The sequence below is a fragment of the Podarcis muralis genome, chromosome 17, assembly GCF_964188315.1.
Source record: "Podarcis muralis chromosome 17, rPodMur119.hap1.1, whole genome shotgun sequence".
Lineage (NCBI taxonomy): Eukaryota > Metazoa > Chordata > Lepidosauria > Squamata > Lacertidae > Podarcis > Podarcis muralis.
In genome coordinates, this window is record NC_135671.1 from 36,339,564 (window position 1) to 36,367,317 (window position 27,754).

The window sequence follows — 27,754 nt, forward strand, 5'->3', positions numbered from 1 at the left end:
GAGTGGTAGTCCCGTCCCCGCCGCCCGCCAGCGAAGATGTCCGAGGTGCGGCTGCCGCCGGTGCGGGCGCTGGAGGATTTCTTGCTGGGCTCCAGCCGCCTGTCTCCGCCGGACGTGCGAGACCTGCAGCGCTGGCACAACCGCGTCGTCAACAATCTGCTGTACTACCAGAGCAACTACCTGCTGGTGCTGGGCGCGGGGCTGCTGCTCGGAGGGTCAGTCCGGGGCCGCGCAAGCTGCGCTCGATCCTGCGCTCTCGGGGGCGCACGCCCGAAAGATGCGCGCAGCATCCTCGGGGGCCAGACGGGTGGGTGGGTGGTAAAAGGAGGAGCGGGGTGGAAGCGGGTTAAATCCGGGGTGAAGCCCCAAATGCCTTGAGTTGGGGGCCGGATTGAGGTTGGATGAGGCCCTGAGCTGCTGAAGGCAGTGGGGCCCTTGATATGTTCGGCTGTCCTTTGTCAACAACAAATTGTGCCTTTTTTGTGTTGATTTATATGGTAATTTTAAAGCGAGATGAGTGCCGAAACCCCAGAGTCGGTCATGACTGGACCTAATGGTCAGGGGTCCCCTTTACCCTTTATATGGTAATTTATGGACCTAATAGGTATCTAAAGCCATTTGCACATAACAAAATATGTATTTTATGAGGGCCGGATTTAGGTTTGATGAGGCCCAAAGCTGCTGAAGGTAATGGGGCCCTTGATATGTCCAGCTGTTCTTTGTTAAAAACAAATTGTCGCTGTTTTTTGTGTTGAATATGTATGCTATATGGTAATTTATGGACCTAAAGCCATTTGCACATAACAAAATATGTATTTGTTGAGCTGAAATACAATTAAGAAGAACTATATTAATAGTAAAATACAATTAAGAAGTATATTTTTTGGGGGGTGGCCAAGAGAGTGGGGCCCTAAACTATAGTTTTAATTTATACGTAAATCCCGGCACTGGATTTAATGCATGTTCTGGCTTTGTCCATGGGCGTAGCTGGGATTTTTGTTGTGGGGGGAGCAGTCCTTTTGTTGGAGCAGAACCTCAGTTTGCTATGCATTTTTATTGATTGGGGGGGGTAGCTGCCCCTCCCTGCCCCCCCCCACTCCCATGGGTTTGGCTCTCTTTTGTGTACCCATGCCCGGTGGCTTACACTGGTTGCAGATGCTGTAAATTGGTGATGGAGGAGTCCCTGCGGCTGGATGCTGTTGGACTCCAACTCCCATCAGGCGCGGCCAACGTGGCCAGAGGGAAGGGATGAAGGGAGGGCAGGGCTGCAGGCTGCTTCTCCATTAAAGAAATCCCTATGGGTAGGAGGGGGAAAGAGATGTGCAAGGTGGAATCGCCTCTTTCCTAACCTCCCCTCCTCACTTCCTTTCATTTTATTGCTCTTGCGGTGCCTGTAGCGGTAAGATGACAGATTGCAAGCTGAAGCTTTTGGCCACGACTCCTCTCCAACCTGGGAAAAGGGTTGCATGTATAGGGGACTCTGGTTAAAGGCCAAGCAGGCCCAGTAAAAATGGGAGGCAACCCTACTACAAGCAATAGGGCTTCTCTTAAACTGAGCCCAGAGCTCGATCATAGAATTGTAGAATTGGGAGGGTCACATTTAGTCCAACCCCAGGAAGCTGTTATCAGTGCAAGAACCTAAGATCCTGTGTTCCTTAACAGTCAAATTGTTGAAGGGGGGGGGGCAGTTCAGGATTCCAAACATGCTCTCCCACCCCCAATCCTTTATTCCTTCTCCTATACACAGTTACATGAGAGTAGATCTTGCGGAATTTACTGGAACTTACTTCCCAGCAGGGACGCGGGTGGCGCTGTGGGTTAAACCACAAAGCCTAGGGCTTGCTGATCAGAACGTCGGCGGTTTGAATCCCCGCGACGGGATGAGCTCCCGTTGCTCGGTCCCTGCTCCTGCCAACATAGCAGTTCTAAAGCATGTCGAAGTGCAAGTAGATAAATAGGTACCGCTCCGGTGGGAAGGTGCATTTCCGTGCGCTGCTCTGGTTCGCCAGAAGCGGCTTAGGCATGCTGGCCACATGACCCGGAAGCTGTACGCCAGCTCCCTCGGCCAATAAAGCGAGATGAGCGCCGCAACCCCAGAGTCGTCCTTGACTGGACCTACTTCCCAGTAGATATACATACTGTTTTACGAAAAACTGCTCCCTTTCCCTTATGGGGTACTCCGGAGCCCATATAGAGTCCTTAAGTGGGTTCCCTATCGGTAGGAGAAAACAACAGAGGCCATCCAGAGTATTTTGAGAAGCTAAGCATCCTGATATTTATTCAAGGAACTGTTTCAACAGGGTCCCCACTCACCGCACGCAGGAGGGAGGGGAATCCGGAACAATGGTGCACAAGCCCTTATACAGTGGTACTTCAGGTTACATACGCTTCAGGTTACACACTCCGCTAACCCAGAAATATTACCTCAGGTTAAGAACTTTGCTTCGGGATGAGAACAGAAATCGTGCTCCGGCGGCGTGGTGGCAGCAGGAGGCCGCATTAGCTAAAGTGGTGCTTCAGGTTAAGAATAGTTTCAGGTTAAGTATGGAGCTCCGGAACGAATTAATTACTTAACCTGTGGTACCACTGTATAGACTTTTGAAATTGCCCACACTGTAGCCCAAGACCCGCCTCCCCCCCCCCAAAAAAAATTGTTGTTTAGTCGTTTAGTCGTGTCCGACTCTTCGTGACCCCATGGACCAGAGCACGCCAGGCACCTCTGTCCTCCACTACCTCCCGCAGTTTGGTCAAACTCATGCTGGTAACCTCGAAAACACCATCCAACCATCTCATCCTCTGTCGCCCCCTTCTCCTTTTGCCCTCAATCTTTCCCAGCATCAGTGTCTTCTCCAGGGAGTCTTCTCTTCTCATGAGGTAGCCAAAGTACTGGAGCCTCAGCTTCAGGATCTGTCCTTCCAGTGAGCACTCAGGGCTGATTTCCTTAAGAATGGATGCGTTTGATCTTCTTGCAGTCCATGGGACTCTCAAGAGTCTCCTTCAGCACCATAATTCAAAAGCATCAATTCTTCGGCGATCAGCCTTCTTTATGGTCCAGCTCTCACTCCCATACATCACTACTGGGAAAACCATGGCTTTAACCCTCCACCATACATGCATCACAGAAGGAGGCGGTCTCCAGCAGAAATTCTGTTTGCCAGGATACCTGATGATGGTCACTGATTGCATTACCTGGGCAGTCTGGCCATTTTTTTCTGATGGTTAAGACTTTAGTTCCTGGATCCAGGTCACAGGCTCACCCTATTCACAAACAAATACGCCCTTAAGACAGGATTTGTAAGCAAAAAGACAATGGGAAGGCTTTCCCCATTTGCCTCCCTTACTGCAGAGGAATATCTGAGGTCATTGGGAGAGTCAAAATGGCTTCAGGATTGCTCTCCCATACTTTTTCAGACACATGGTTCATATATTTAGATATGTGCGCATTTATGATTATTTATTCTATATTTGAGACCTTAAAATTCTTATAGCAATGGTATTGGCCTGGAAACATGGCTTCTGAGAAGAAGAATTTTCTTCCAGGATTGAGGTTCATCGAAGTGAACGGTGAGGTTGTGGGTGATCCCAAATGGTTCAGGATGGTGAAATGCAGAATGGATTATTACAAGGACCGAAAGGATGTCCTTGCAGGATAGGTGAATGGCAGGCACTCCGACAGAACAGAGATTAGATTAGGGTTGCCATATTTCAAAAAGTGAAAATCTGGACACAGAAGTTGTTGAGCTCCCCCCCCCCCTTTTTTTTTTTCCTTTTTGCCCAAAGTTGTTGAACTTGTTTTGGAACTATTTTTTAATGAAATTTGCTAAAATCTACACCACCGACATTGACTGCCATACAGACAATTTTCCCAGACATTTTCCCAGACATTTCAGCAATTTCCACCCGGAAATCTGTTTACAAGAACTGAACACCAGCTATGTCCAGGAAATTCTGGACGTATGGCAATCCTAGATTAGATGCGACTGTAAAGCGGCATATACCAGCAATGAAACTGCAATGTTCCATTTAGCCCTGAGAGGAGCGAGAAATAGCAGAATCAGCGTTGCAAAATCATTTCTGCCAAGGTTCTCTGATATCTGCATTATTTTTAGCAGGACTCATGGTGATCTATTGTAAACAAAGCTTATTGATCTGTCTTCTATGCATTTGTTCATCATCCTGTGCAAAAAGGGTTTTAAGGCAAATTACGGCAAAAAATATAGTGCACATAACAAAATACAAAATCCCATAAAAATAAGCAGCAATAAACAACCATTATAAGTGATCAAACACTAAATCCCAGCAATGAAAACTCTCTAACCACCCAGTAATATCAGCACAATCATCGAAAAATGACAAACCAACAGTCAGTGATCAGGAAAGAGTCTGGGAGAAAAGAAAAATATTGACGTGGTGCCGGAAATATGTTAAAGTCAGTGGCAGACAAGCTTCTTTAGGGGGAATATTCCACAGGGTGATAGGGGGTGGGGACGAGAGCAAGAAAGGCCCTTGCTCATTTTACCACCATTCAGAGTCCCGCCCCGTGACAAGTTCTCTGGCCAAATAATAAAGGCCGCTACTTAAAATGGGTGTTAAAAGTAAGGACCAGCCCACAAGACCACCTCATGCTAACAGGATATACAGTCATACCTCAGGTTACAGACACTTCAGGTTGCGTTTTTTTGGGTTACGGACCGCCGAAACCCGGAAGTACCAGAACAGGTTACTTCCGGGTTTCGGCGGTGGCGCATGCACAGAAGTGCTAAATAACGTTTTGAGCATGCGCAGAAGTGCCAAATCACAACCCGTGCGTGCGCAGAAGCACCGCTGCGGGTTGCGGACGCTACAGGTTGCGAACTTGCATCCTGCACGGATCACGTTCACAACCTGAGCGTCCACTGTATTGTCTTTAAATGGAATCATAGGAGCCAACTCCTAGAGGCCTGTGGCGGCTTCGGCCCCCACAATAAAATATTTGAGGAGGCTGCCCCGCCCCCAAGTTGATGGGCATTGCCATTCAAATGGAGCTTGTGCACTGTATCATGTGATCGGTGGTGCGAGGTGGGGCTGACCTGGGCCCCTATAATATTTTATTCAAGTGGGCACCCCTGAATGGAATTGACATTGCATTGCTAGTTCCCACCCTGCCCATTTCCTTGCAGGTACTTTCGCCCCTTGTTGACTCTGCTGAGCGCTGCTCTCGTGACGCTGATCTTTGTGGGCTTCATCTGGGCGGCCGAAAACAAGGCTCCCGTGCGACGCTTCCGGCGGAATTACCCCGGCACCTGCCTCCTTTCCATCCTCGGCTCGGCGTACTTTCTGGTGTCTCTTCTCGATGGCTCTGCCACCTTCTTGTTTTTCATCGCTCTGCCCATAACGTGTAAGTCCCGAAAGGGAAGTGGGGTAGACATGGCAGGGGCGCATCCAGGTTAATGTGATTGTTGTGTCTCGTTGCTGAGATCTTGCAAATCTAGTGCGCTGTTAATGTTTGCATGGAACTTTAGCTTCAATATAGAATAATTCAGTAGTGCAATAAGCAGAACAATTTGTGTTCTCCGACCATTCCTGAGTAGAATCTATTCTGGAATGGAAACCACAGTATTTATTTATTTTTTGAATAATTTTTTATTATTAAAACAATTCAACATTAATACATACATGTTACGAATATACGAACATACATTTCATACAATCCTTAAAAGTATTCATACATACCCACACATACCTCAATCTGTGGGATTGAATGTGGGTATGTAGGAAACCACAATATCTTAGCTTTCTCTTAAAATAAAAAAACCTCTAGTTCTCATAGAGGTTCAGGTGAATCTGAAAACACACAGCCTCTGCAAAAAGCCCCAGTGCTCAGGGGTCTACCTCCCAAATGTGCTGGACCCCACATTCTGCACAAACCTCTACATAGGTAGGTAGATTGAAGACAAACCTTCCTACATGCAACTGGCTAAGTTGCCTGTTCCTTTGAACATCAAAACAAGTTGCATCACTGCATGGCTATTAAATTTGTTCATTGAACAGCTGTCATGGTTGATTGAAGGCTGGTGTTCATATGTGTTCCAGTCTGACTTGTTAGTTCTACAAAGACCAAGGCTAGGTTGATGCTCAGACGCTTCCTTCTGTAATATGTGTGTAAGACAAAATGTCCTATATTTACACACCGATCAGTTCTCCCCTGCGGTGTTTCCATGATACAGTTAGGGCTCAGTGCATGCTGCAGTGCTGCTGGAGCCCAAAAAACCTACATCATGTTGTATTAAGTCCAGAGTCCCTCAGCTTTCACTTTTTTAAAAAAGTAAGGTTCTAGTGCTGGTGGTTGAGAAGTTAAGCTCAGAAGTGTTTGGCGCAACAGCTGAAATCTTTTGATGAGTAGGAGCCAGTCGTGGGGCTTCTGCGATCTGCAGAATAAAGTATCCAGAATAAAGTATGCACAGTAATTAAAAATGCAGAAAGAGCCATCCCATTTAAGAGAAATCATGCAAATTTGCTCTTTTCACCTAGTTTATTTTGGTTTCAGCATTTTATTTTACAGTATTTTTTATTAGGCAAGGGTACCGACAGCCCAGGGATGCGGGTGGCGCTGTGGGTTATCTCAGCCAATAAAGCGAGATGAGCGCCGCAACCCCAGAGTCAGTCACGACTGGACCTAATGGTCAGGGGTCCCTTTACCTTTACTGACAGCCCAGGCTGTGTTTGACTGTCTTTCTCCTTCTCACGCTCATTGAGTTGAATGATGGAAAATCTCCCTACAGCTCCTAGGAAAGCTTGTGGCAAGAGAGGAAAGGGCTACTCCAGCCTTGCACTTTTTGCCCTGGATGAATGAACTTACTTTCTTCTTTGGCGATCCCTCGTAGCCGAGTAAGATTCTCTTCCATAAACACGGTTTTAACAATGAGTCCGTAAGTGACTGTGGAGGCCAATTCTGGACCCACACGTCCTTCAGACATGTGGCCTATATATCTATGTACATGTTTGCCTGGTACATTTATGAACCTTTATTATATACGTAAGACCTTAATTCATTTATTTCACCCTTCTGCCTCCCCCAACCCTTTCTCCCCTGCAGTGACCCTCATCCATGCCTCCCTGCGTCTTCGAAACCTCAAAAACAAGATTGAGAACAAGATAGAGAGCATCGGACTCAAGCGCACTCCCATGGGTCTGCTCCTGGAAGCCCTAGGACAGGAACAGGAAGCCGGATCCTAGACGATTCCCTTTTAATTCTCCCTTTTCCCTTTGGAAATATGCTACCTTCCTTCCATTGACTGTTCACTTTCCCCCTCTCTGATCCCTAGCCTGTGTGCTATCTGTTCACTTAACCCAACCTAGCGGCCCAGCTATGAGCTCATGCAAAAGGCGGCCTGTGTCCTGTGGAGCAGAGCAGATGGCCATTGGGACTCCCTGTCCCCAGTGAATGAGGCTTGATAGCAGAGTAGAAGGGGAACAGCAAATCAAGGTAGTATTTCTTACTGGCCATTAAGTATTAAGTACTGGGACTCTTTACCTGTTTAAGTTTAAAAGGGTTCCAGTGCATGAGAAAGGGAGAAGAAGCTGAAAATAAGATTTATGGAAGGCAAGGCTGTATTATCTTTTTTATAAAAAAACACAACTGGTGTAAAATGTTAGACTGTAGTATGCCTAGACACATTTAAAAAAACAAACGACCCAAGGATCAGGACTTGATTCTAGAGCAAAGAACAGTAGCCAGCCAACCAATTAAAAGGGAGCTTCGTTCTAATTATTCCAAGCGCGGGCAAACTTTAGTATTTACTAGTATAGCATTACTTAGCATTTATATAGCAGCTCCAAACACTCCCATGTGCTCCACCTACAGCATGTAATCCTTTCGACAGCCATGTTGTGCAGCTCAGTATTTGATCCCCACGTTGCAGCTAGAGGGAGGTGGGGCCAGCAGAAAGCTGCTTGCCTTAGCCTATAATGGCGGAGGTGGTCTTCTGTAGAACACCTGGCCTCTTGTTTTCAGAAAAGGGAGATTAGGCAAGAGTTCGGATTGGATGGAGGAAAGGGGGAAAGTAATTTTGAAGAAGCTCTAGCTAAGTCAGAAGTGGGGAGCCTTTTCTGGAACTACAGCTCACATGTCTCTGGCTAGTAATTCATTAACCCTGTGGGCTTCCCTTATCTTATGCATTGTGTGGAAAGGACACTCCGAAGTTCAGAAGCTGTGTAGCAACCTATACATTCCGCTCCGCAGAGGGAACCCCCAGCCCAGGCAAACTGGGAGAGGCTCTTAAGAGGAGTACAAGAGGCTTGTCTAGCCATTTCCAGAGACCAGTCAGGCAGAGTTTGACGCCTTGTCTTTTGCGGAGTCCTTACAGTATTCAAAACTTCAGAGAATGGACCAAACCCTGGTATAGTGTGTCTTTAAGAGATGTAGCTGAAGGGTAGGATGTTTTAATAAAATGAAGGAGCTTGGAGATTCTACAAGCATTGCCAAAAATAACAACTGTCCAAGGGGTTCAGATATTGTACCTCTCCATTTCTTCCGTATGCAGTTTGCATTTATTGGGTAATGGGAGGAAATCAGTTTCAAAACCCTCTGTATGGCACTTTTTTTTGCTAAAAAAAATGTTATTGATTGACAAAATGACTTAATCACTAAGTCTCTCTCTCTCTCTCTCTCTCTCTCTCTCTCTCTCTGTGTGTGTGTGTGTGTGTGTGTGTGAAGCGGAGGCGGCCGCCTCTACCCCTCAATTTTGTGTGCATGAGGAAGGAAAAAGCAAGCACAACCATTTCAACCTCCATGAATGGCGCCTCCTTTTACTCTTGCTTGCCTTTCAGAAGCCCTACGCCAAGCAGTGGATTCCTTCAATCTCTCTCGCCCAATTCATGAGCCTTCTGCCAATGTGCCCCTCGATTAAACTGTGTGCTAATTTGATCGTTCTGTGACAGCAAACATTTCTGCTTGCTGGATGGGACAATCTTCCCTCTCCTCCCCCTGCCCGTTCTTCTAGGGCTTCTCTAACAGTCCCCTGAACCAATTTGGGAGGACAAGGCCTGTTACGCTAGCAGAACTCTTTGTGCTGGTTCTTGCTGGTGCATCTGTTTCGCTGAATCCAGTCCTGTATGTATAAGACCAGGAATCCATAGCTGAAGGAGTCGTTTCTTGGCTCTCTCCATAGGTTGTGCTTTGGTTTCAGCCATCTGTGTGCTCGACAGCAGTGCCAACTAAGTATTTCTACAACACTTGCCAGTGCTCAAAGGCCTTCTCTTACATCACAGCTGGGGAACCTGTAGGATTCCAGAAGTTGGCCACTCTTGAGGTCAGGGTCAGCTCTTGGCCTGATCCCTCGGGGTTCTTCTTGTGTTCAGAACTGGTCCAAGATGTTTTGCTGCCCATGGCAGGTCAGCAAATGCCTCCCCTCCCTGAGTCCAGCCGTATAGCTCCCAGCCAGGTTATTTTGGCACCCTGAGTCAGAAAATCCCACAAAGTAATTCCGTAACAAGTTGCTTTCACGGCACCCAAAACCTGCTCACCTCTCCCTGCCTAATGGTGAAGTCAGTCTTGTCCCCTCCTTCCTGGGAGTGTGGTTGGGTACCCACCCTTTTCTTCCTATTCCTTGGGGCCAGCTTACTAAAGGTGAGGTCAGTTGGACTGAGTAGAATAATAATAATAATATTTATATGCTGCCCCAGCCACTTTGGGCAGCACAAAATATTAAAAACCTCAGACATTAAAAACTTCCCTATACAGGGCTGACTTCAGATGTCTCAGGAAAGTCAGATAGTTGTTTATTTCCTTGACATCTAATGGAAGGGTATTCCATAGGGTGGGTGCCACTACCAAGAAGGCCCTGTGCCTGGTTCCCTGTAACTTCCCTTCTCACAGTGAGGGAACTGCCAGAAGGCCCTCGGTGCTGAATCTCCATGTCTGGGCTGAATGATGGGGGTGGAGATGCTCCTTCGGGTATACAGGGCCAAAGCCGTTTAGAGCTTTAAAAGTCATTTTGAACTTAACAGCAGAGGCTTTCTTCATTCACCTTTTTATTCCCCAGGCAGCGAACAGTATTTTCAGGACCTGCTTTCCAACACTAAACCCCACCCCACTCCTCAAATTTGTTTTACAGAGGAGAAGAAAACACATGGCACTAGCCAACAAGTTGTCACAGGTTGACTATGAATGACAATGTGGGCTTAAAAACAAAAGTAGACAAATCAGAAACTGCGTCCCATCTGATGAAATTCAGTCAGCAGCTCTCCCAGGTCTGAAGGGAGTTCGTGTTAACCCTGCAGTTTCTTCGGGTCCTGCCAATTATTTCATTAGGGGCCTCCTGTCCATAGCATGCAGTCTCTCATTTGTGGCCATGCATCCTTGAGTTAATGGGATACAGCATTTGATAACCACAACTAAGAGCTATTTTCCTATATTATAATTACAAACTTCCCTGCAGTATTTTCTGAGGAACTGCAATTTGTGAAAACGTTAATTTTCTCCCAATTGGAGCACACTCTAGGAACACTGCAGTAGAAGTTGAGTCAGGATGCATCTCTCAGTTCTCTCAGCCTTGATGGCTAAATGCCTGTATGAGTGTGAACCCAATTTAACATCACAGCGCTTGAGGAGATATGAAAGGTCTGTCGCAGATGCCTTTAATGCAACCCAGCCATCAACTGAGGAAGCAAAACGAACTGTTCTAAAGCTTAAGGTGGTTACCGCCTTAAACATACTTATCAACATCTCTAGGACTTCCAACAAAATACAGTGGTTCCTCGAATTACAAACGCTTTGGGTTACAAACTCCGCTAACATGGAAGTAGTTGCTGCAGTTTGCGAACTTTGCCCCAGGTTGAGAATGGAAATTGTGTGGCGGCAGCGGGAGGCCCCATTAGCAAAAGCGTGCCTCAGGTTAAAAATGGACCTCTGGAACGAATTAAGTTTGTAACCTGAGGTACCACTGTAGGGCTAGTTGTGGGCATTGTGAAGTGCTCATAACTGCTGCTTTTGAATAATAAAAATAAAAATAAAAATAAAAATTTTATTTATACCCCGCCCTCCCCAGCCAAGACTGGGCTCAGGGCGGCTAACAACCAATAATAAAAACAAGTTGATTAAAATACAATTTAAAAGATTATTATTATTATTATTCTCTTTTTAACATCTACATGAAGCCGCTGGGAGAAATCATCAGGGGATTTGGTCTGGGTGTCCATCAATATGCAGATGATACCCAGCTCTACCTCTCTTTCAAATCAGAACCAGTGAAGGTCCTGTGTGAGTGCCTGGAGGCGGTTGGAGGATGGATGGCAGCTAATGGATTGAGGTTGAATCCTGACAAAACAGAAGTACAGTGGTACCTCAGGTTGCATACGCTTCAGGTTACAGACTCCGATAACCCAGAAATAGTACCTCGGGTTAAGAACTTTGCTTCAGGATGAGAACAGAAATCGTGCTCTGGTGGTGCGGCGGCAGCAGGAGGCCCCATTAGCTAAAGTGGTGCTTCAGGTTAAGAATGGACCTCCGGAACGAATTAAGTACTTAACCCGAGGTACCACTGTACTGTTCTTGGGGGGACAGGGGGCGGGCTGGTGTGGAGGACTCTCTGGTCTTGAATGGGGTAACTGTGTCCCTGCAGGACCAGGTATGTAGCCTGGGAGTCATTTTGGACTTACAGCTGTCCATAGAGGTGCAGGTTAATTCTGTATCCGGGGCAGCTGTTTACCAGCTCCATCTGGTACACAGGCTGAGACCCTACCAGCCCATGGACTGTCTCGCCAGAGTGGTGCATGCTCTAGTTATCGCTTGCTTGGACTAGTGCAATGTGCTCTAAGTGGGGCTACCTTTGAAGGTGACCTGGAAACTACAACTAATCCAGAATGTGGCAGCTAGACTGGTGACTGGGAGCGGCCGCTGAACACCGCATAACACTGGTCCTGAAAGTCCTACACTGGCTCCCAGTACGTTTCCGAGCACAATTCAAAGTGTTGGTGCTGACCTTGAAAGCCCTAAATGGCCTCGGTTCTGTATACCTGAAGGAGCGTCTCCACCCCCATTATTCTGCCCGGACACTGAGGCCCAGCTCCGAAGGCCTTCTGGCGGTTCCCTCCCTGCCAGAAGCCAAGTTAAAGGGAACCAGGCAGAGGGCCTTCTTTTCGCCTGCCCTGTGGAACGCCCTCCCATCAGACGTCAAAGAGATAAACAACTACCTCACATTCAGAAGACATCTGAAAGCAGCCCTGTTCAGGGAAGTTTTTAATATGTGACATTTTAGTGTATTTTTCATCTTTGTTGGAAGCCGCCCAGAGTGGCTGGGGAAACCCAGTCAGATGGGCGGGGTACAAATAATAATATTATTATTATTAAACTAATTGAGTCAAGTTTAAATTGTTATTACTCTGGCTCTTCCTAGAATTCGATACGGTATTTAAATGCAGATTTGCTATTGCAAATTGACGGCTTTGGAAACTGATCCATACATGGAACTTGATGCACAAAACAAGAAGAAAGAGAAAGGAATTGGTTTGTGTGCAGTGGCGTTTTGCTTCTACTGGAGGGAGTGGCAATTCCTCCTAATCGCTGCAGCCGCCTAAAAAGTTGCTTCAGAATGCTTGTGAGAAACAGCATGGGAGGCAGTGCTGGTGGGGAGGAATTGGCTGAAATTCTGTCCTGACCCCTTTCTCGAGCAAGGCGGCTCCATGAACCCCAGTCCCCTCCACAAACAAGGGAGTCCTTCTGTTGGCAGACAAGAAACTCTAGATCCAGCCCATTCACTCAATTTCACCCAGCGCTTGGGTTTGCTAGAGTTCATCCAGTGCACATGTTCAGACAGGATGCAGCCATGAAAAAAGAAGTGTGAGTTATATTTGCATTTTTTTAAAAAGCAGCTATATACTGCAACCTATTATGTCTGGATTTTATACATTTCTGCATACCCTTGAAAATAAAGGACGGTGCTTACCACGACACTATTTTGGATATACACTTGAATTAGTGAGTTGCTTTACTTAAAACAGTTGTTTTCGCATCTCAGTCAACAGCAGTTTGCTCCAATAGTGATCTTGGATGGCGAGTGCTGCCAGAGATCGGACACAAAATGTGAGCCCAGGAGGGAGGAATCGGCAAACTCTGAGATTTGCTGAAACGCAAAAAAAAAAGAGGAAAACCTTGAGGAGGTAATCCCACCAAAAAAAGTGCAACGAGCATGCTGAATGTTTAATCAGCTGGAAAATGAATACAGAAAAGCTAGCCAGGTGGATGAGAAAGCCCTAAGGAACATTGGGACCAGCCTTGTACAAGAGCGAGTCTTGGCTCATGTAGTCTCCCATTGTCTACACTGCCTGGTCACATCTCTCTAAGATTTGAGACCAGGAGTGATTTGCAGCCCTACCTGGAGGTGCAGGGGATCAAATCAGCAGCCTTCTGCATGCAAAACAGTTGTACCACCACTGAGCTATGGTCAAGACTGTATCTTGGTGGGCCCCCGCCAAGGGTGCAGGTGAGGAGGAACAAAATCGGCTTTAAAATATGTCCATAAATATGTCTACAAACAAAAATATCAATTATTGCCTCTTAAGAAAAGGTTTTGAATAAAGGGTGAATTGAATGGGTGGAGGTGGTGGGGTTTGGAGGAGAGGCGGTAAAAAGACCTAATTTGTCCATGGCTAGGAGTTGCAATCTGGATGGTTCTGCCAGGGGCGCAAGATCACCTAGCTATCGTTCTGGCTATGGTCATTCCACTAGTAGTAGAATGGCCCATTGCCAAAATGGGAGCGCTCTTGCCAAGAAGTGAGAGCACACTACAACATTTTGTTGCAGGGCCCCCTTGCAATGTGTTGAGGAAGGGCTGGAAGTGTGTGCGGCAATTTTGGTGCAGGTGCAGTTTTTCCTCTGCCCACTGAGTAATTATGGAGTTTTCACCACGCGTAGCAATTACAAGCGAAGGATTTACAGACTAGAGAATACTTTTGGTGTTGGTGCCGCAACCAACCTACTTTTGAGGACATCAAGAACAAGATAAGTGTGTGTGGCAGGGAGGGTAAACTAATCACACAGCCCACTGTGTGTGTGTGTGTGTGTGTGTGTGTGTGTGTGTGTGTGTGTGTGGATACATCTTACACCCCACAACATGTCCCAGAGGAAACCACAATCTCACACGAGAGCATGGCTCAAAGAAAATGGGATATTGGCTCACTCGCTCGCCGCCATGGGCGCCATCACCGATGATGAAGTTATTCGCAAACGACTATTGATTGATGGAGAAGGTGCTGGCGACGACAAATTTGTTGGTGAAGAGTTTCATCAAGTGCAACTCCGGATCCCATGAAGGCGGCTACACCCAGTACCAATGCATGCTGAGCACTCTGTCACAGTGTGAATTTTCAATGGGAAAAACCTTGCTTGTATATGAGATGAACCTCAGAAAAATGGAGAACTACGAAAAAATCTACAATGATACAGAAATAGCTGCAGCACATGAGAAAATTGCAGAGTGCAAAAAGCAGATTCTTCAGGCAAAAAGAATACGAAAAAAATTGCCAAGAATATGATGCTTTGGCTTAAGTAATACAGCATAATCTGGATAGGCATGAAACACTCAAGCAGTTAGAAGCTCTGGGAAAAGAACTTCAGCATCTCTCCCACATCAAAGAAAATGTAGAAGACAAACTGGAGTCGAGACGAAAGCAGTTCCATGTACTTCTGAGCACCATCCATGAACTTCAGCAAACACTGGAAAATGATGAGAAGCTTTCAGAAGCAGAAGATGCCTCAGATACACCGATGGTATCTGCAGATAAACAACAGACAGACCCTGGATATAGCTCCATAGCCTGGCAGCCAGTGGATACTTTTTTCTTTTGGTCTCCTGAGAAACTAGATTGTATTTCCATTGGAATGCATTTGACTTAATGTTTGAAATGTCTTTTTAATACAATAAATAGTTGGTATTACATTTAAAAAAAAAGGGGGATATTGAGTGGTATGATACCTACAAACTAAAAACTTTCCAAATTTTTACATTGGTCAAGTCACTGGGGGCTAGTTGCTCCTCTTAAGCCTGTTTCCAGTCAAGGTGGATGCCTCCCTTTGTGTCTCGGCGCACAGGGGCAAAATTCTGATTGCTCTCTTAGTGACTCCATGTATAGAACCAGGAAAGAGTTGCCAATCCCGATTAATGCAGAGCAAAACAGAATCCAGAGGGCCAGGAGTGGATTCCTATTTCTGCTCTCGCCTCCAGTGGCATGCTGTTTGCACCAAGAACACAAGACACTTCGACTCGGTACCTGAAGCCACCACACAACACAGCCTCGCTCGCCTTTACAATCTTTATTATAGAAACCCTTTCTCATTTCATATGCACAGTGCTCAGTTTTACATTCAGGCCCCCAATATACAATCTGTACAGCAGTGAATATTAAAAAGACACGCAAGACAGTGACTCTGCTGCTGTGAACCTTGGTCCGTCACAGAGGGAAGTGGCGAGAGGGGTGGGGGTGGGGGTGGGGAGAAGAGCCCTCCTTTCTCCCTCCTTCACCCCACCCCCTCCGTTACCCCGCCCCTGTCCCCAAATATGATCTGGATTCAATGGGCAAAAACAGAGATTATTAAACAACGTGACCACTTGTGCAGCTGTGAAGAGGAAAAACCATCACATTTTTTAAAAAGCTTTTAAATGAAAGCAAGGGGTTTTTTTCCTTCGTAACATTGCGGGGGGGGGGGCGGTGGCATGGTTGAATAGGGTTCGCGAAGGGGTCTCTCTGCCTGTGGTTTTTAGACATGGGACAGGCAGCGCTGCCCATTGGGGCTGCTGTGTGGCAAACGCCCATGTTTACAGAGATCTTCCCACATGTGAAAAGTCTGCCTGCCTGTTTTCCCGTGGGAGCCACACTCGCCCGCGGACTGAGTCAAATTTCGCACTCGCAGCTGTAACAGAAACCCCCGCGGTTCCCACAGCCACCATAACGGGCGGACATTTCAGCCGGTAGCTTCTGACACCACCCCACTTTCTACATAATTTTTAAAATTATTATGGGGCACTAAGCCTGTGGTTCTCAAAGGTCTTGTTGGGTTCCCAACTCCCTTAAGTCCCAGGCAGCAAAGCCATGGGTCATGGGCACTGTTATGCAACAACCTCTGGGCAACGACGGAGGTGGGGGGCGGGGGGTGGAGAGAGACATGTTCCTCACCTTCGATTTGACATGAACTGAAAGCAAGAACTCTCATTCTATAGCACCCATCCCAGTTTCACCTGCCAGGAAGCAGCTGGAGGTTTTTTTTTTAATAAAGGAGCTTGCATTTCCCTTACCTGAAGTCCCTTTTCTGCAGAAGTCTCCCCCCAAACACCCCTTGTCAGAAGTGGGCAGGGGATGAACAGAAATTGCTCATGTGGTGTGGGGGTGGGTGGGTGTAGATTATTTCCCCCTTTTCTGGACATTTTAAAAGAGAACTGAAATTCCACAGTCTGCGCTATGCAGCCCACAAGAAACATCTGCACACCCCTCCACGATACATTCCAGGGTCTCGGGTTGAAAACGCCACACCCTGACCCACAGCACCAGGGCAGAAATGTTGCACCACTCCCGAGGGAACACAAGAGGATGCAACCTGCAGCAGTTAAACCCTTGGGGAGGGGAGTGAGTGGCAGTGGGGTACAGTAAATACATATCCCCCCCTAAAAAAAAACCTCAAATCGGAAAAGTTTAATAATGTGTAGGAAGAACTGGAGAGACATTTCTGGTCTCCCCCCAGTTGTGTGTCCAGTGTGACATGCAACAACCCCCCTTCACACTCTCAATTTCTCTCTCTCACACACACATACACACACAGATATATAGATATAGCATATAAACCCTGCCAGCAGGGAATTCCCGCCCCCCACCCAACATGGTGTAACACACGCACACACGAGGCACCAGCGAAGAAAAGAAAAAGAGACCAAACTCCATTTCCCCTTGGGGGAAAAAAGCAGAGTGGGGGGGTCAGACCAATGTCCCCGGGGGTGGCTGCTCTGTGGAGTCCAAGCTGTAGAGGCCAGCAGAGTCATCCATGTAAAGGAGTTCCCCAAAGGGTCTTGAGAGGGCATAGCAGGGCATCAAAAGGCGGAAGGGAGCGAGAGAAAGAAAAAGAAGAAGAAGAAAGAATTAGGCAAGGAGGAACACAGCAAGAAGTATAGATATCTTCCTTTCATCCCATGACAGTCCACCCCAAACTCCAGCCCCCTGGCCGCTCAAAATCCTTCAGAAATGGACCAAGAGGCAGCAACAAAAGGGTGCTCCTCCACCCCCCCAAACCCCCCCCCCAGTAATGCACTTTTAGTGGGTGGGGAGAAACAACAACAGAAAACAAAGCACAAGAATTCCCAAGCAGCTGGGGAAAAGTGCAGCATGGTGGAAGTGCCCGAAAAAAGAGAGAGAGCAGAAAGAATGAGAGACAGACTCTGCGGAAGTGGTGTTAGGGGGTGTGGCGTAAGGCAAGCAGGATGAACGGGGCGGATGCAGTTACCGGGGCAAATAGTGCAGTCGTGCCCCATACCTGCCATATAGCGGCTGCCCGGCATAGCTCACTGAGTGGGGCAGCCCCCCTGGCGCCCCATAGTAGCCCGTCTCAGGGTTGGCGGCAGCTGGCTCGTAGTAGCTGCGGAGCGGCTGGTGGCTGGGGTGCGAGGGTCCCCGTCTCTCCAGCGCCCCCCGCTGGCTGACTCCGGCGTTGCGCAGGTACCAGTCCCGGAGTCCCTCCAGGGCCAGGGCTTTGTGGAAGTTGCGCTGAGGGGGCAGCGGGGGCCCATAACCGACCTCCCGGGACTGGGGGGGCAGCAGCGGGCCGCAGGATTTGGTGCGGGCAGCCGGGCGGGCTCGGCGCTGCAGCGGGCTCTCGGGAAAGGCCCCCCACTCCAGCTGGGGGGGCCCGTCCCGGCGTGAAAGGTGGTCGCCGCCGCCCCAGCACCTGCGTTCCAGGTAGTAGTCCAGAAGGAGGTCGTTGTAAGGGGGCCGAGGGTTGCGGCCAGAGATGGAAGGGGTCAGGGCCTCTGCACTTTTAAAAGGGGGCGCAGCGGGGAACAGGGGGTCATCCGAAGGGGCCCGCTCAATCAGGGCTTCCGAGCTGTTGCTGCGACGGGTCCGAGCGGCGAAGAGGGAGGCCCGGTCAGCGCTGGTGTCGCGGCTCGGGGGTCCGAGCTGGGAGTCGTGGCTGCCTGACCATTGTCGGGGGTGTAGAGCTGTGGCTTCGGACCTGAGACAGAGAAAGAGAGAGAGGTGTCAAGAGAAGCCATTCCAGATGTTTGTGGAACCTGTTGCAGATGTGAGGAGAAAGTCACGGGTTTGGCAGTCATGCAATAATTATTTGGGGGGAAACAGGTGTATCGCATACTCTCTGATAATTCTTCTAGGGTATCTTAAAGGAAGATGTGAGATCAGAACATTCTAATTTAGATGGGGCTTTGTTAACAGCTGCCAAAATATTGAAATGGCATACTCCAATAGTTCCAACACAACAAGAATGGCTTGATAAAATTTGTTGCCACTATGACTAAATTAACAGAAACGGTCTGTTTAAGGCAAACATAAAGGTAGAGAAAGATCCCCCTTTATTAAATATATGAAACGAGAACATCAACTAGAATTATTTTAAAGCCTTTTCAGTGCTGCAGTTATAATAACTTACGATACAGAAACTTAAAACAATATTTAATATAACTTTTTAGAATGTATTTATAGCTGTATCACATGAGGTTAAAGTTTATTTTAACGTAGAATGATTTAGATGTCAATTTGGTGACTGTTAGAATGTAGTAGGTCTATAATTATAAAAACATCTATTAAAATGTGACTTTCTTATCTTATACCGTATTTTTCGCTCTATAAAACGCACCAGACCATAACACGCACATAGTTTTTAGAGGAGGAAAACAAGAAAAAAAATATTCTAAATGAAACAGTGGATGTATGATTTTTGTGGTTCATGCTGTGGCCACAGACATGTGATCTGACAGTGAGTTTGGAGTAGCCCAATGCAAAAATCCTGAGGATCCATGTGGATCCATGCTTTGTAACCACGTTTTTGCACCACTGTGACCCTAGGCAACAGTGGGTGCGTGATTTTTTTGGTGCAAGATGTAGCCATGGACATGCTATGTGATCTGATGGTGAATTTGGGGTGACCCAATGCAAAAATCCTGAGGATCCATGTGGATCCGTGCTTTGTAACCACGTTTTTGCACCATTGTGGCCCCAGGCCACAGTGGGTGCGTGATTTTTTTGGTGCAAGATGTAGCCATGGACATGCTATGTTATCTGATGGTGAATTTGGGGTGACCCAATGCAAAGATCCTGTGGATCCATGCTTTGTAACCACGTTTTTGCACCATTGCAGCCCCAGGCAACAGTGGGTGCGTGATTTTTTTGGTACAGACTGTAGCCATGGACATGTAATGTGATCTGATGGTGAATTTGGGGTGACCCAATGCAAAAATCCTGAGGATCCATGTGGATCCGTGCTTTGTCACCACTTTTTAAATGGGGAGGGAAGGAAAAACACAGAAGGGACAAGAAGCACAAGAGGGGTGTGCGGAGAAGCAGCTGGCTAAGAATGCAGGGGAGGAGTTTAACGGGGTGGGGGGGAGGAAAGGAAGGCAAAAGTCCCCCCCCCAAGCCAGCCCTCTCTCTCTCTCTCCCACCTGCATGTCTTTCGGCTGCCTGCGAGTCCCTAGAGCACGGAGAGGAGGAGGTGGTGGGCTGGAGCCTGCACGCAGTGTGACTAGGAAAGAATTAGAAGGAAGGACTCGATCCTTTCCTTAACCCTCTGCTTGCCAGGAGGGCAGGGGATTCCCTGCTCTTTGTTGAGTTTGAGCAAACGCAGCAACAGAAGCGGGTGGGCAGTAAGACCCTGAGGCAGAATGCAGGAAAGCAGCAGCTTCCGCCTTCCCTCCGCCCGCCCGATCTTATTTTTGCCTGATTTTTGCCTATTTTTGCCCCTGCGAGTCAGCTCCAGGGACCACACATTCGCTCAATAACACGCACAGACATTTCCCCTTACTTTTTAGGAGAAAAAATCTGCGTGTTATAGAGCGAAATTTACGGTAATAATAATAATTATGATCAGTGCTTTTTTCTTCTTTCTAAAAAATGTTTAAATGTTTAGGGGTACTCTCATTTTCCTACTCATGTTGAAATACTGCCCCTCAATGAGGCCAAACTTAAATTCACAAAATGTTTAGGGGTATGCGTATCCTTGCGCCCCCCCCCCCCCGCCGGAAAAAAGCACTGATTATGATCAGCTACACTTCTCACAAATTCCACACACACACACACACCCCACTCTGCCTCCAGCCCAACCTCACATCCAGCCCCTGGGGGTGGAAACCCAGCATTTTGCCTACCTGAACTGGTGGCCGCCTGTGCAAGCGCTTCTTGCCAGCACTGGGGTTGCAGGCACACTCCTGCCCTCGAAGCTGGAAGCACTCCTGGGGAGCGTGCGGCTTGGGCTGAAAACAAGCGAAGACAAAATCATTCCTAAAAGAGCCAGTCCCATTTAGCCCCTACGTACACCACTCTGTACATGTTCATGTACAATTAGCTACAATTAGCCTCTCGCCCCGCAGCGTTATTTGAGCTTTTCTGTGCATTTTGTTATTCTTGAGAAACGTAGAAAATAACAAGATATATTTATCTAATAGTCTTCAAACTTACACGACCCTTTAAAAAATAGCTGATGAAGGTGAATACATCGAAACAGGGCCCTGTTTCTAATCCATAATTTAAGATTGCTAGGCAGGCATCAGGGATGCGGGTGGCGCTGTGGGTAAAAGCCTCAGCACCTAGGGCTTGCGATCGAAAGGTCGGCGGTTTGAATCCCCACGGCGGGGTGCGCTCCTGCTGCTCGGTCCCAGCGCCTGCCAACCTAGCAGTTCGAAAGCACCCCCGAGTGCAAGTAGATAAATAGGGACCGCTTACTGGCGGGAAGGTAAATGGCGTTTCCGTGTGCGGCTCTGGCTCGCCAGATGCAGCTTTGTCACGCTGGCCACGTGACCCGGAAGTGTCTCCGGACAGCGCTGGCCCCCGGCCTCTTGAGTGAGATGGGCGCACAACCCCAGAGTCTTTCAAGACTGGCCCGTACGGGCAGGGGTACCTTTACCTTTACGCAGGCATCATTTATTTTTTTTAAGTTTCTCTCTGTTGAAGAAACAAACCCAAACACCCTGCCATAGAAGGCCAGCACTTGGGTTACAGTCTAGCGCACTCCCTTTCTCCGTCATAGCCCAGCTTTCCATTGGCGGGGAGCTGTGTGTTTTGCACTTTTATGCGGGGCAGCATTCAAAAATGGCACCCTGCCTCTTCAGCCTGACGTTCTACAGTCCCACCTCCTTTTGCTGCTCGTGTCCCTGCAATGGGCCCTTAAGGGGGCTCCCTGGGCGTCAATCAGTTCAGCAGCAAACTCCCTCCTCCCTCTGGTTCACTTTGTTACTGGAGAGACACATGCAAAAGGCCAAAGGCATCGGCTAGTCACCTGGCAGGGCTGGCAACAGAGTTCCTGCGGTCCTTGCCCTCGTTGTACAGGTCCGGCTGCAAAAGCCGCCATCCTGGTCGGCGGTCGGGGCTGCTGGAGATGGCACGCAGGTGATCTCGGGCCTTAGGCGGCGAAGGACGGTCAAAAAAAGTCCCCTGGTGGTTGGAGACTTTGGAGGGGTGGAAGCTGTGGGGGTCGTCTGAGGACAGAGCACAGGGCACAGAGTAGAAGCATCCACACACCCCTACCTCGGCAAAAAACAACAACAATAAAAAAATATGGTAGTCCAACAGTTTATGCTTTCTGAACATAAATGTGATCATCCTCAGCCTGGATATTTCAGATGCTGATGATGCCACGGTTGCAGGTTTGATCCCCGTAAGGGACAGCTGCATATTCCTGCATTGCAGGCAGCTGGACACAATGCAAGGGAGAAAGTTAGAAGTCCTAGCAGAAAGGGGCAGAAAGTATGCCGTTATGCAGCTGCTGCCTGCAGTCTGGAATGGTACAGCCCAGGAGCAGTTTTACCATAGGATGAGGGTCCTTCGGAGGAGGACCAGGGAGTTCCTAGAGGAGGTACCAGCTCATCCGACTCAGTTCCCCCGCATGCTGCATCAACTGGGTTCTGTGCTCTCACTCGGCTGGGCGAATCAACAGCACTGCTCAATCCTGGGGCCACACCTGCTCCTCTGTTCTCCTGGTGCCCCAACACTGTGGGGACAGTAAACAATGCTACAAGCCAATGAGTCACCCTCCTTAGATGTGCCCATTTTCAGGGCAGAAAATAAGTAACACCAACAAAGCTATTTTGGCCACGTTACATTTGAGGGTTTCTTCGCCACCTTTGATTTGGTCTGGCAAATGTGCTATGAGAAGGTTCTCTTCCCCCACCCTGACCCCTTCCACATTAGTACATGCTTCTTCCAAGAAGCTGACTCCAAAGTAGGGTCTATTTTCAATTCATTCATTCATTAAGACGCCACCCACAAACACACCCCTTTATACTAGCAGACGGGCAGGTAAGACTTTGAGCACACTTATGCAGAGTCTCTTTGCTTCATCATCTCCGGGGCAAAAGATGAGGGACCAAGGGAGTCTGAGCCTTCAGCATCTCTCATTTACGGTAATAAAATAATAATAATAATAATAATAATAATAATAATAATAATTTATATCCCGCCCTCCCCAGGCAAAGCTGGGCTCAGAGCGGCTAACAACAGTAAAAATAGCACAATTTACATAAAATCAGTCAATTAATTGAAATACATTCTAAAATCAGTTCAGAATCAAATTAATGGCAAACATTGGGTTAGAGGTCTATGAGGATTACCAAAGGAGGGGGTCAGACTGTGCCTTGGCCAAAGGCCAGGTGGAACAGCTCTGTCTTGCAGGCCATGCAGAAAGATGTCAAGTCCCGCAGGGCCCTAGTCTCTTGTGACAGAGCATTCCACCAGATTGGGGCCACAGCCGAAAAAGCCCTGGCTCTGGTTGAGGCCAGCCTAACCTCCCTGTGGCCTGGGACCTTCAAGATGTTTTTGTTTGAAGACCGTAAGGTGCTCCGTGGGACATACCAGGAGAGACGGTCCTGTAGGTACAAGGGTCCTAGGCCGTATAGGGCTTTAAAGGTTAAAACCAGCACCTTAAACCTGACAAAGGCACCCCTTTAGCCTCTTGTCATTTACCCAGAACCACCAACTGCTCCCTCCTTAATCTAGGAAAGAAACGCAGGGGGCCGCAGACTGTTGTGTATTGAGTCAAAGTCACAACAAAGACCACACTTACCATTTTCATGGCTGGCTGATTCGGAGAGGGAGCTGCTCTCTGAATGGAAAGCCTCTTCTTTTTTGTTTTGTTTTGATGAAAGAGAGATAAATCAGGGATCAATCAGAAAACAGGGTGTGATGACTAAGATACCAGAAGGATAGGGTGGGCACCGAACAGTTTGGGTAGGAGAATGGCTACCTTCACACAAGTTCACTTCCAACACAAGAGGAGGAATCATGGTAGGAAACCCTCACATTGCCAGAAAATGCACTCACTCTATTGGGCTACCAGGGGAAGGGGCACCTTTTGGACCAAGAGTCCTTATCCCAGTGGAAAGCTGTCAAGGGCTGCATTCCAGTAGTGGTTAGGGCCACCCACAAAATATGCCCTGGAAGGTCTCCCTGCTCCCATGAAGCAGATTTTGAAGGCGTGCTTCAGATTTTGAAGGCTGCGGTGGAATGGAGAGGAGGGCGAAGATGTTCCATGGCACAAACCAGAGGTGGGGAACATGTGGCCTTCCCAGTGTTGCTGGACTCCCACTCCCTTCGGCTCCAGGCTGTACGGTCAATGGTGGGAGCTGGAGTCTGGCAACACGTGAAGGACCTCCCTGGCTCCCCCACCCTGGGCACAAGCAGAAATCTTCTGCACAAGCGGTATAGCAGGGGGGAATGCACCCACAGATGGCAGGGGGACAGGGTTTAAAGGGTGGACGAGCAACGCACCATGGCTGCCCCTCTGGGAGGGCCCTTTGCCTAGTCGCACCCGGAACTCTGCCACCTGAGCCTCCAGCTCCCGCAGGCGCTGGGCGGCGTCTGCCTGGACCTGCCTCCGGCGGCGGCGCTGCTCAGCCGTCAGATCTGGAGCCACGGTGAGGCGGCGGGCGGCCTCCGCCACTTGCTGTTGCAGAGCCAGCTCCTGAGTCAGCTCCTCCAGGGAAGGCGCTTCCTGCAAGGCAACGGGAGGATTGTCAGAGCCGCCTCTGGAACCCCCCTCTCTCCCCACCACTCGCTCTCCCCCGCCCCCTCCGCTCACCTCATTCTTGAAGGCAGTGGGAATTCGGTAGGCAACTGCCGTCCTCCGGCGCACAGGCTGGGGTCTTTCCCCTGGCTCCAGGGGGTATTCGGGAGGCAACTGTCCTGTCAGTTCCTGGCAATGGGAAGGGATGCAAGCGGCGTTTGTCAATACTGCCCAGGTGAGGCATCCTGGGTCAGGCTGGGACACCTGTGCATCTTCTGTGCTCAAGATTATAATTCTGCACCAAGACCAGCTGGATTTTGGCAGCTCACACAAAACCAACCAGATCTGCATGCATTTATTGTTCTGCAGCGCACTTCCAAAACTGATCTGTTCGCAACCTCTAAAAGCTTTACTTCAATACTTTTTATTTGATTTCACAAGTGTGGAGTTATAACAATACCAAATACATTTGCATATTTTAGAGATTTCTCTGACACTCCAGACTTCCCGCCATCCCCTCCCTGGGTCCTATACTGTCAACGTTTTCAACTGCGTAATATTTCACCGCCCGTATTTTGCATTTCTCCGTATCGCCCATGGTATTTGCTACATTCGGAGTGTTATTAGGATCCTGCTAGCGTTTTCATTCACTTACGGTGGTTCTCCTAAATAAGCCTTCCCCGTTCTTTCTTGAAAATAAAAATAAAATAAAAACTTTACTTCAGGGATGATGAATCTATGCCCCCCCCCCCCGAGGCTGCTGGACTCCAACTCCCATAGTCCTTGAACACTGGGCTGGGTATGCTGATGAGAGTGGCTGAAGGGAGCTGGACTCCCAACAGCAACTGAAGGGCCACAGGCTCCCCATCCCCACCCTAGATTATCTGAACCCAACTTATCTAGAATAACGAAAGGTTGGATGGAATCTTGATGGTCAACTAGCCTTCTCACCCTTGCTCAACGCAGGACCTGCTTCAGAGGTCCAGACTATGGGGAGCCCGGAAAAATTAATAATTACAATTTGGATTACAATTTGGTCTTTCTTTAATTTTAGTTTCTTGTTTTTAATTGGATTATGATGTGGATACTGTGGTGCCTCGCAAGACGAAATTAATTCGTTCCGCGAGTTTTGTCATCTTGCGATTTTTTTCGTCTTGCGAAGCACGGTGTCGGGAAAGTTTTGGAAAAGCTTCAAAAATCACCAAAGTCTTTAAAAACCTCAAAAAAGGCTACCACACCGCGTGCTGTGAGTTCCTCCTCGAAGTCAAGTCGCAACTGTATTAACGGTGTTAAGAAAAAGGAAACAAACTTGCAAGACGTTTCCGTCTTGCGAAGCAAGCCCATAGGTAAAATCGTCTTGCGAAGCAGCTCAAAAAACAAAAAACCCTTTCGTCTAGCCAGTTTTTTGTCTTGCGAGGCATTCGTCTTGCGAGGTACCACTGTATGTTGATTGGCTGTTTTTATTGGAAAATCGATAAAAATGTTTTTTTAAAAAGAAAAAGGAGTCCCCTTGGCAGAATTTTTTTCAAACACCCTTCACTTTCTTTGGGTGTGTGTGTGTGTGTGTGTGTGTGTGTGTTGGCCACACAACCCGCCCCCTTTTTAGGGAAAAAAGAAAGAAACTGTGCTCCTGCCACTGCTAAGGGTGACCTCCTTCCCCAAGACACCACTGGATGGCTGTTCATCTCCGGGGTCCCTCCTCCCCAATTTCTCTTCCCACAAATAGGGAGGAGAATTTCAAGAGGTCTCTACTTTTTACTTCTCCTCGGATTTCACCCTCTGCTCCCCTGCAAACACAGACCAGGAATTTGCCCTCTTGAAACTGAGATTCTAGAGAATCTGCCGTCTGACGGGACACAAGCTGCTTTCTACATCCAGGGACGATTTCAACTTTCCATGCTGCCATAACTGTCTTGGCTAGTCCTGGAGGCAGCGCCAGCCCCTCGTCCGCCCACATCAAGCCGTGCTCCGGCCAACGGGTACTCACAGCCTCCTGAAGGCAAATGCGGCGCAGCTCCTTAAGGCGCAGGCTGAGAACTTGCTGGAGTGACCGCTGCTTCTCCAGCAGCTCTTGCACCCGCTCCAGCCGGATCCGCGGACAGAGGTCCCGTTGCAAAGCCTCTGCGGAGGAAAGAGCAGAGCAGATGATTAAAGCGGGGGGGGGGGTCCTTTTCCAGCCTGAGGGCCGCAGTCCCTTGTGGGCAATGTTCTGAGGGCCACATGCCAGGGGTGGGTGGGGCCAGAGGCAAAAGCTAGCAGAGCAACAAACTCAAATTTCATTATTATTTTTTTGGAAGATAATCTTTATTGATTTTATAACTACATACTATGCATACACAGGGATGCGGGTGGCGATGTGGGTTAAACCACAGAGCCTAGGGCTTGCCGATCAGAAGGTCAGCAGTTCGAATCCCCACGACGGGGTGAGCTCCCATTGCTCAGTCCCTGCTCCTGCCAGCCTAGCAGTTCGAAAGCACGTCAAAGTGCAAGTAGATAAATAGGTACCGCTCTGGCGGGAAGGTAAACAGCGTTTCCGTGCGCTGCTCTGGTTCGCCAGAAGCGGCTTAGTCATGATGGCCACATGACCCGGAAGCTGTACACCGGCTCCCTTAGGCCAATAAAGCGAGATGAGTGCCGCAACCCCAGAGTCGGCCACGACTGGACCTAATGGTCAGGGGTCCCTTTACCTTTTTACTATGCATATACACATTACTTTACATTTACATTTACTCCTAAGAGTTGACTTCCCTCCTTCCTTCTTCTGGCTTTTTAATCTCTACGTTTTTCACATTGTCTTTATCGATTTTGTATATTGTTGTTCTTCTTTCAACTTTAACCATACAGTGTCTATATACAAATAAATCTTCCTGTATGTACACGTCTTGTTGTTTTGTTTATATTCATTTATACTATACAATTAGTTACCTTGATTGTATTTTACGTTTTGATTCATATTGTCATTAACGTCCAATAAAGTTTCTTTTAATTTCCCATTATGAGGTTTATTTCCATTCTACTGATTTCACTATTTCACCTTATCCTATATATAACATAAATTTTCCCCATTCTTTTTGAAATGTTCCATCGCCCTGTTGTCGAATTTCCCCCGTTAATTTGGCTATTTCCGCATATTCCATGACCTTGTACTGCCACTCTTCTGGAATATGCGGAAATAGCCAAATTAAGGGGGGAAATTTGACAACAGGGCGATGGAACATTTCAAATTTCATCTTTGTATGGTAGGCGAGTTTCTACACCCACACACATACACAAAACACACCCTCCCTGTTTGTCAAGAGGCAGGGTCAGAGTTCAAGGGACACACTTGGGGTGCAAAGCAGCGTGAGAGGTGAGGCCTGGGGAGAGGGGATGTGGCGGAGAGAGAGTTTCAAGGGTCCCATAAAGGGATCTGGAAGGCAACATTGAGCCCCCAGGTCCGTGTTTCCCCACACCTGAATAAAAGGGTCAGCGAAGGTTTGAAATCCATGGCAAGTCCCAGATTTAACTCTCACAGAAACATACATTTCATACAATGTTTGTATATTCATAATATGTATTAATGTTGAATTA

At 48.0% G+C, this 27,754-nt stretch overlaps 2 protein-coding genes and 1 pseudogene across 8 annotated transcripts in view; 2 read left to right on the forward strand and 1 right to left on the reverse strand.

Annotated features, from left to right (window-relative positions):
• Positions 1-7,460, forward strand: PRAF2 (PRA1 domain family member 2). Its single transcript, XM_028711915.2, has 3 exons — positions 1-215; positions 5,160-5,377; positions 7,076-7,460. The coding sequence occupies exons 1-3, from the start codon at positions 37-39 to the stop codon at positions 7,213-7,215; spliced, it is 537 nt and encodes a 178-aa protein (XP_028567748.2). The 5' UTR covers positions 1-36; the 3' UTR covers positions 7,216-7,460.
• A 5,462-nt stretch (positions 7,461-12,922) lies between these two features.
• Positions 12,923-14,927, forward strand: LOC114587512 (THO complex subunit 7 homolog pseudogene; annotated as a pseudogene).
• Positions 14,928-17,050: 2,123 nt separating this feature from the next.
• CCDC120 (coiled-coil domain containing 120) overlaps positions 17,051-27,754 on the reverse strand; it is a 45,907-nt gene continuing 35,203 nt past the window's right edge. For 4 of the 7 annotated variants that reach the window (XM_028711878.2, XM_028711877.2, XM_028711876.2 and 1 more), the window contains exons 3-9: positions 26,172-26,305; positions 24,260-24,373; positions 23,950-24,172; positions 23,246-23,302; positions 21,464-21,707; positions 20,337-20,441; positions 17,051-18,190 (exon numbers count right to left, since the gene is read on the reverse strand). In XM_028711878.2, coding sequence (XP_028567711.2) covers positions 17,461-18,190; positions 20,337-20,441; positions 21,464-21,707; positions 23,246-23,302; positions 23,950-24,172; positions 24,260-24,373; positions 26,172-26,305 — 1,607 coding nt within the window. In that variant the 3' untranslated portion in view covers positions 17,051-17,460. The remainder of the gene's footprint in view (positions 18,191-20,336; positions 20,442-21,463; positions 21,708-23,245; positions 23,303-23,949; positions 24,173-24,259; positions 24,374-26,171; positions 26,306-27,754) is intronic. The other 3 variants (XM_028711881.2, XM_028711879.2, XM_028711880.2) reach the window with 3 other exon arrangements.

What these genes read in the sequence shown, in the direction of transcription:
- PRAF2 (XM_028711915.2), top strand. Translation starts at nt 37, where the DNA reads ATGTCCGAGGTGCGGCTGCCGCCGGTGCGGGCGCTGGAGGATTTCTTG. An exon ending in GCGGGGCTGCTGCTCGGAGG is followed by an intron (nt 216 to 5,159) that starts GTCAGTCCGGGG and finishes ATTTCCTTGCAG; the next exon opens with GTACTTTCGCCCCTTGTTGA. An exon ending in CATCGCTCTGCCCATAACGT is followed by an intron (nt 5,378 to 7,075) that starts GTAAGTCCCGAA and finishes TCTCCCCTGCAG; the next exon opens with TGACCCTCATCCATGCCTCC.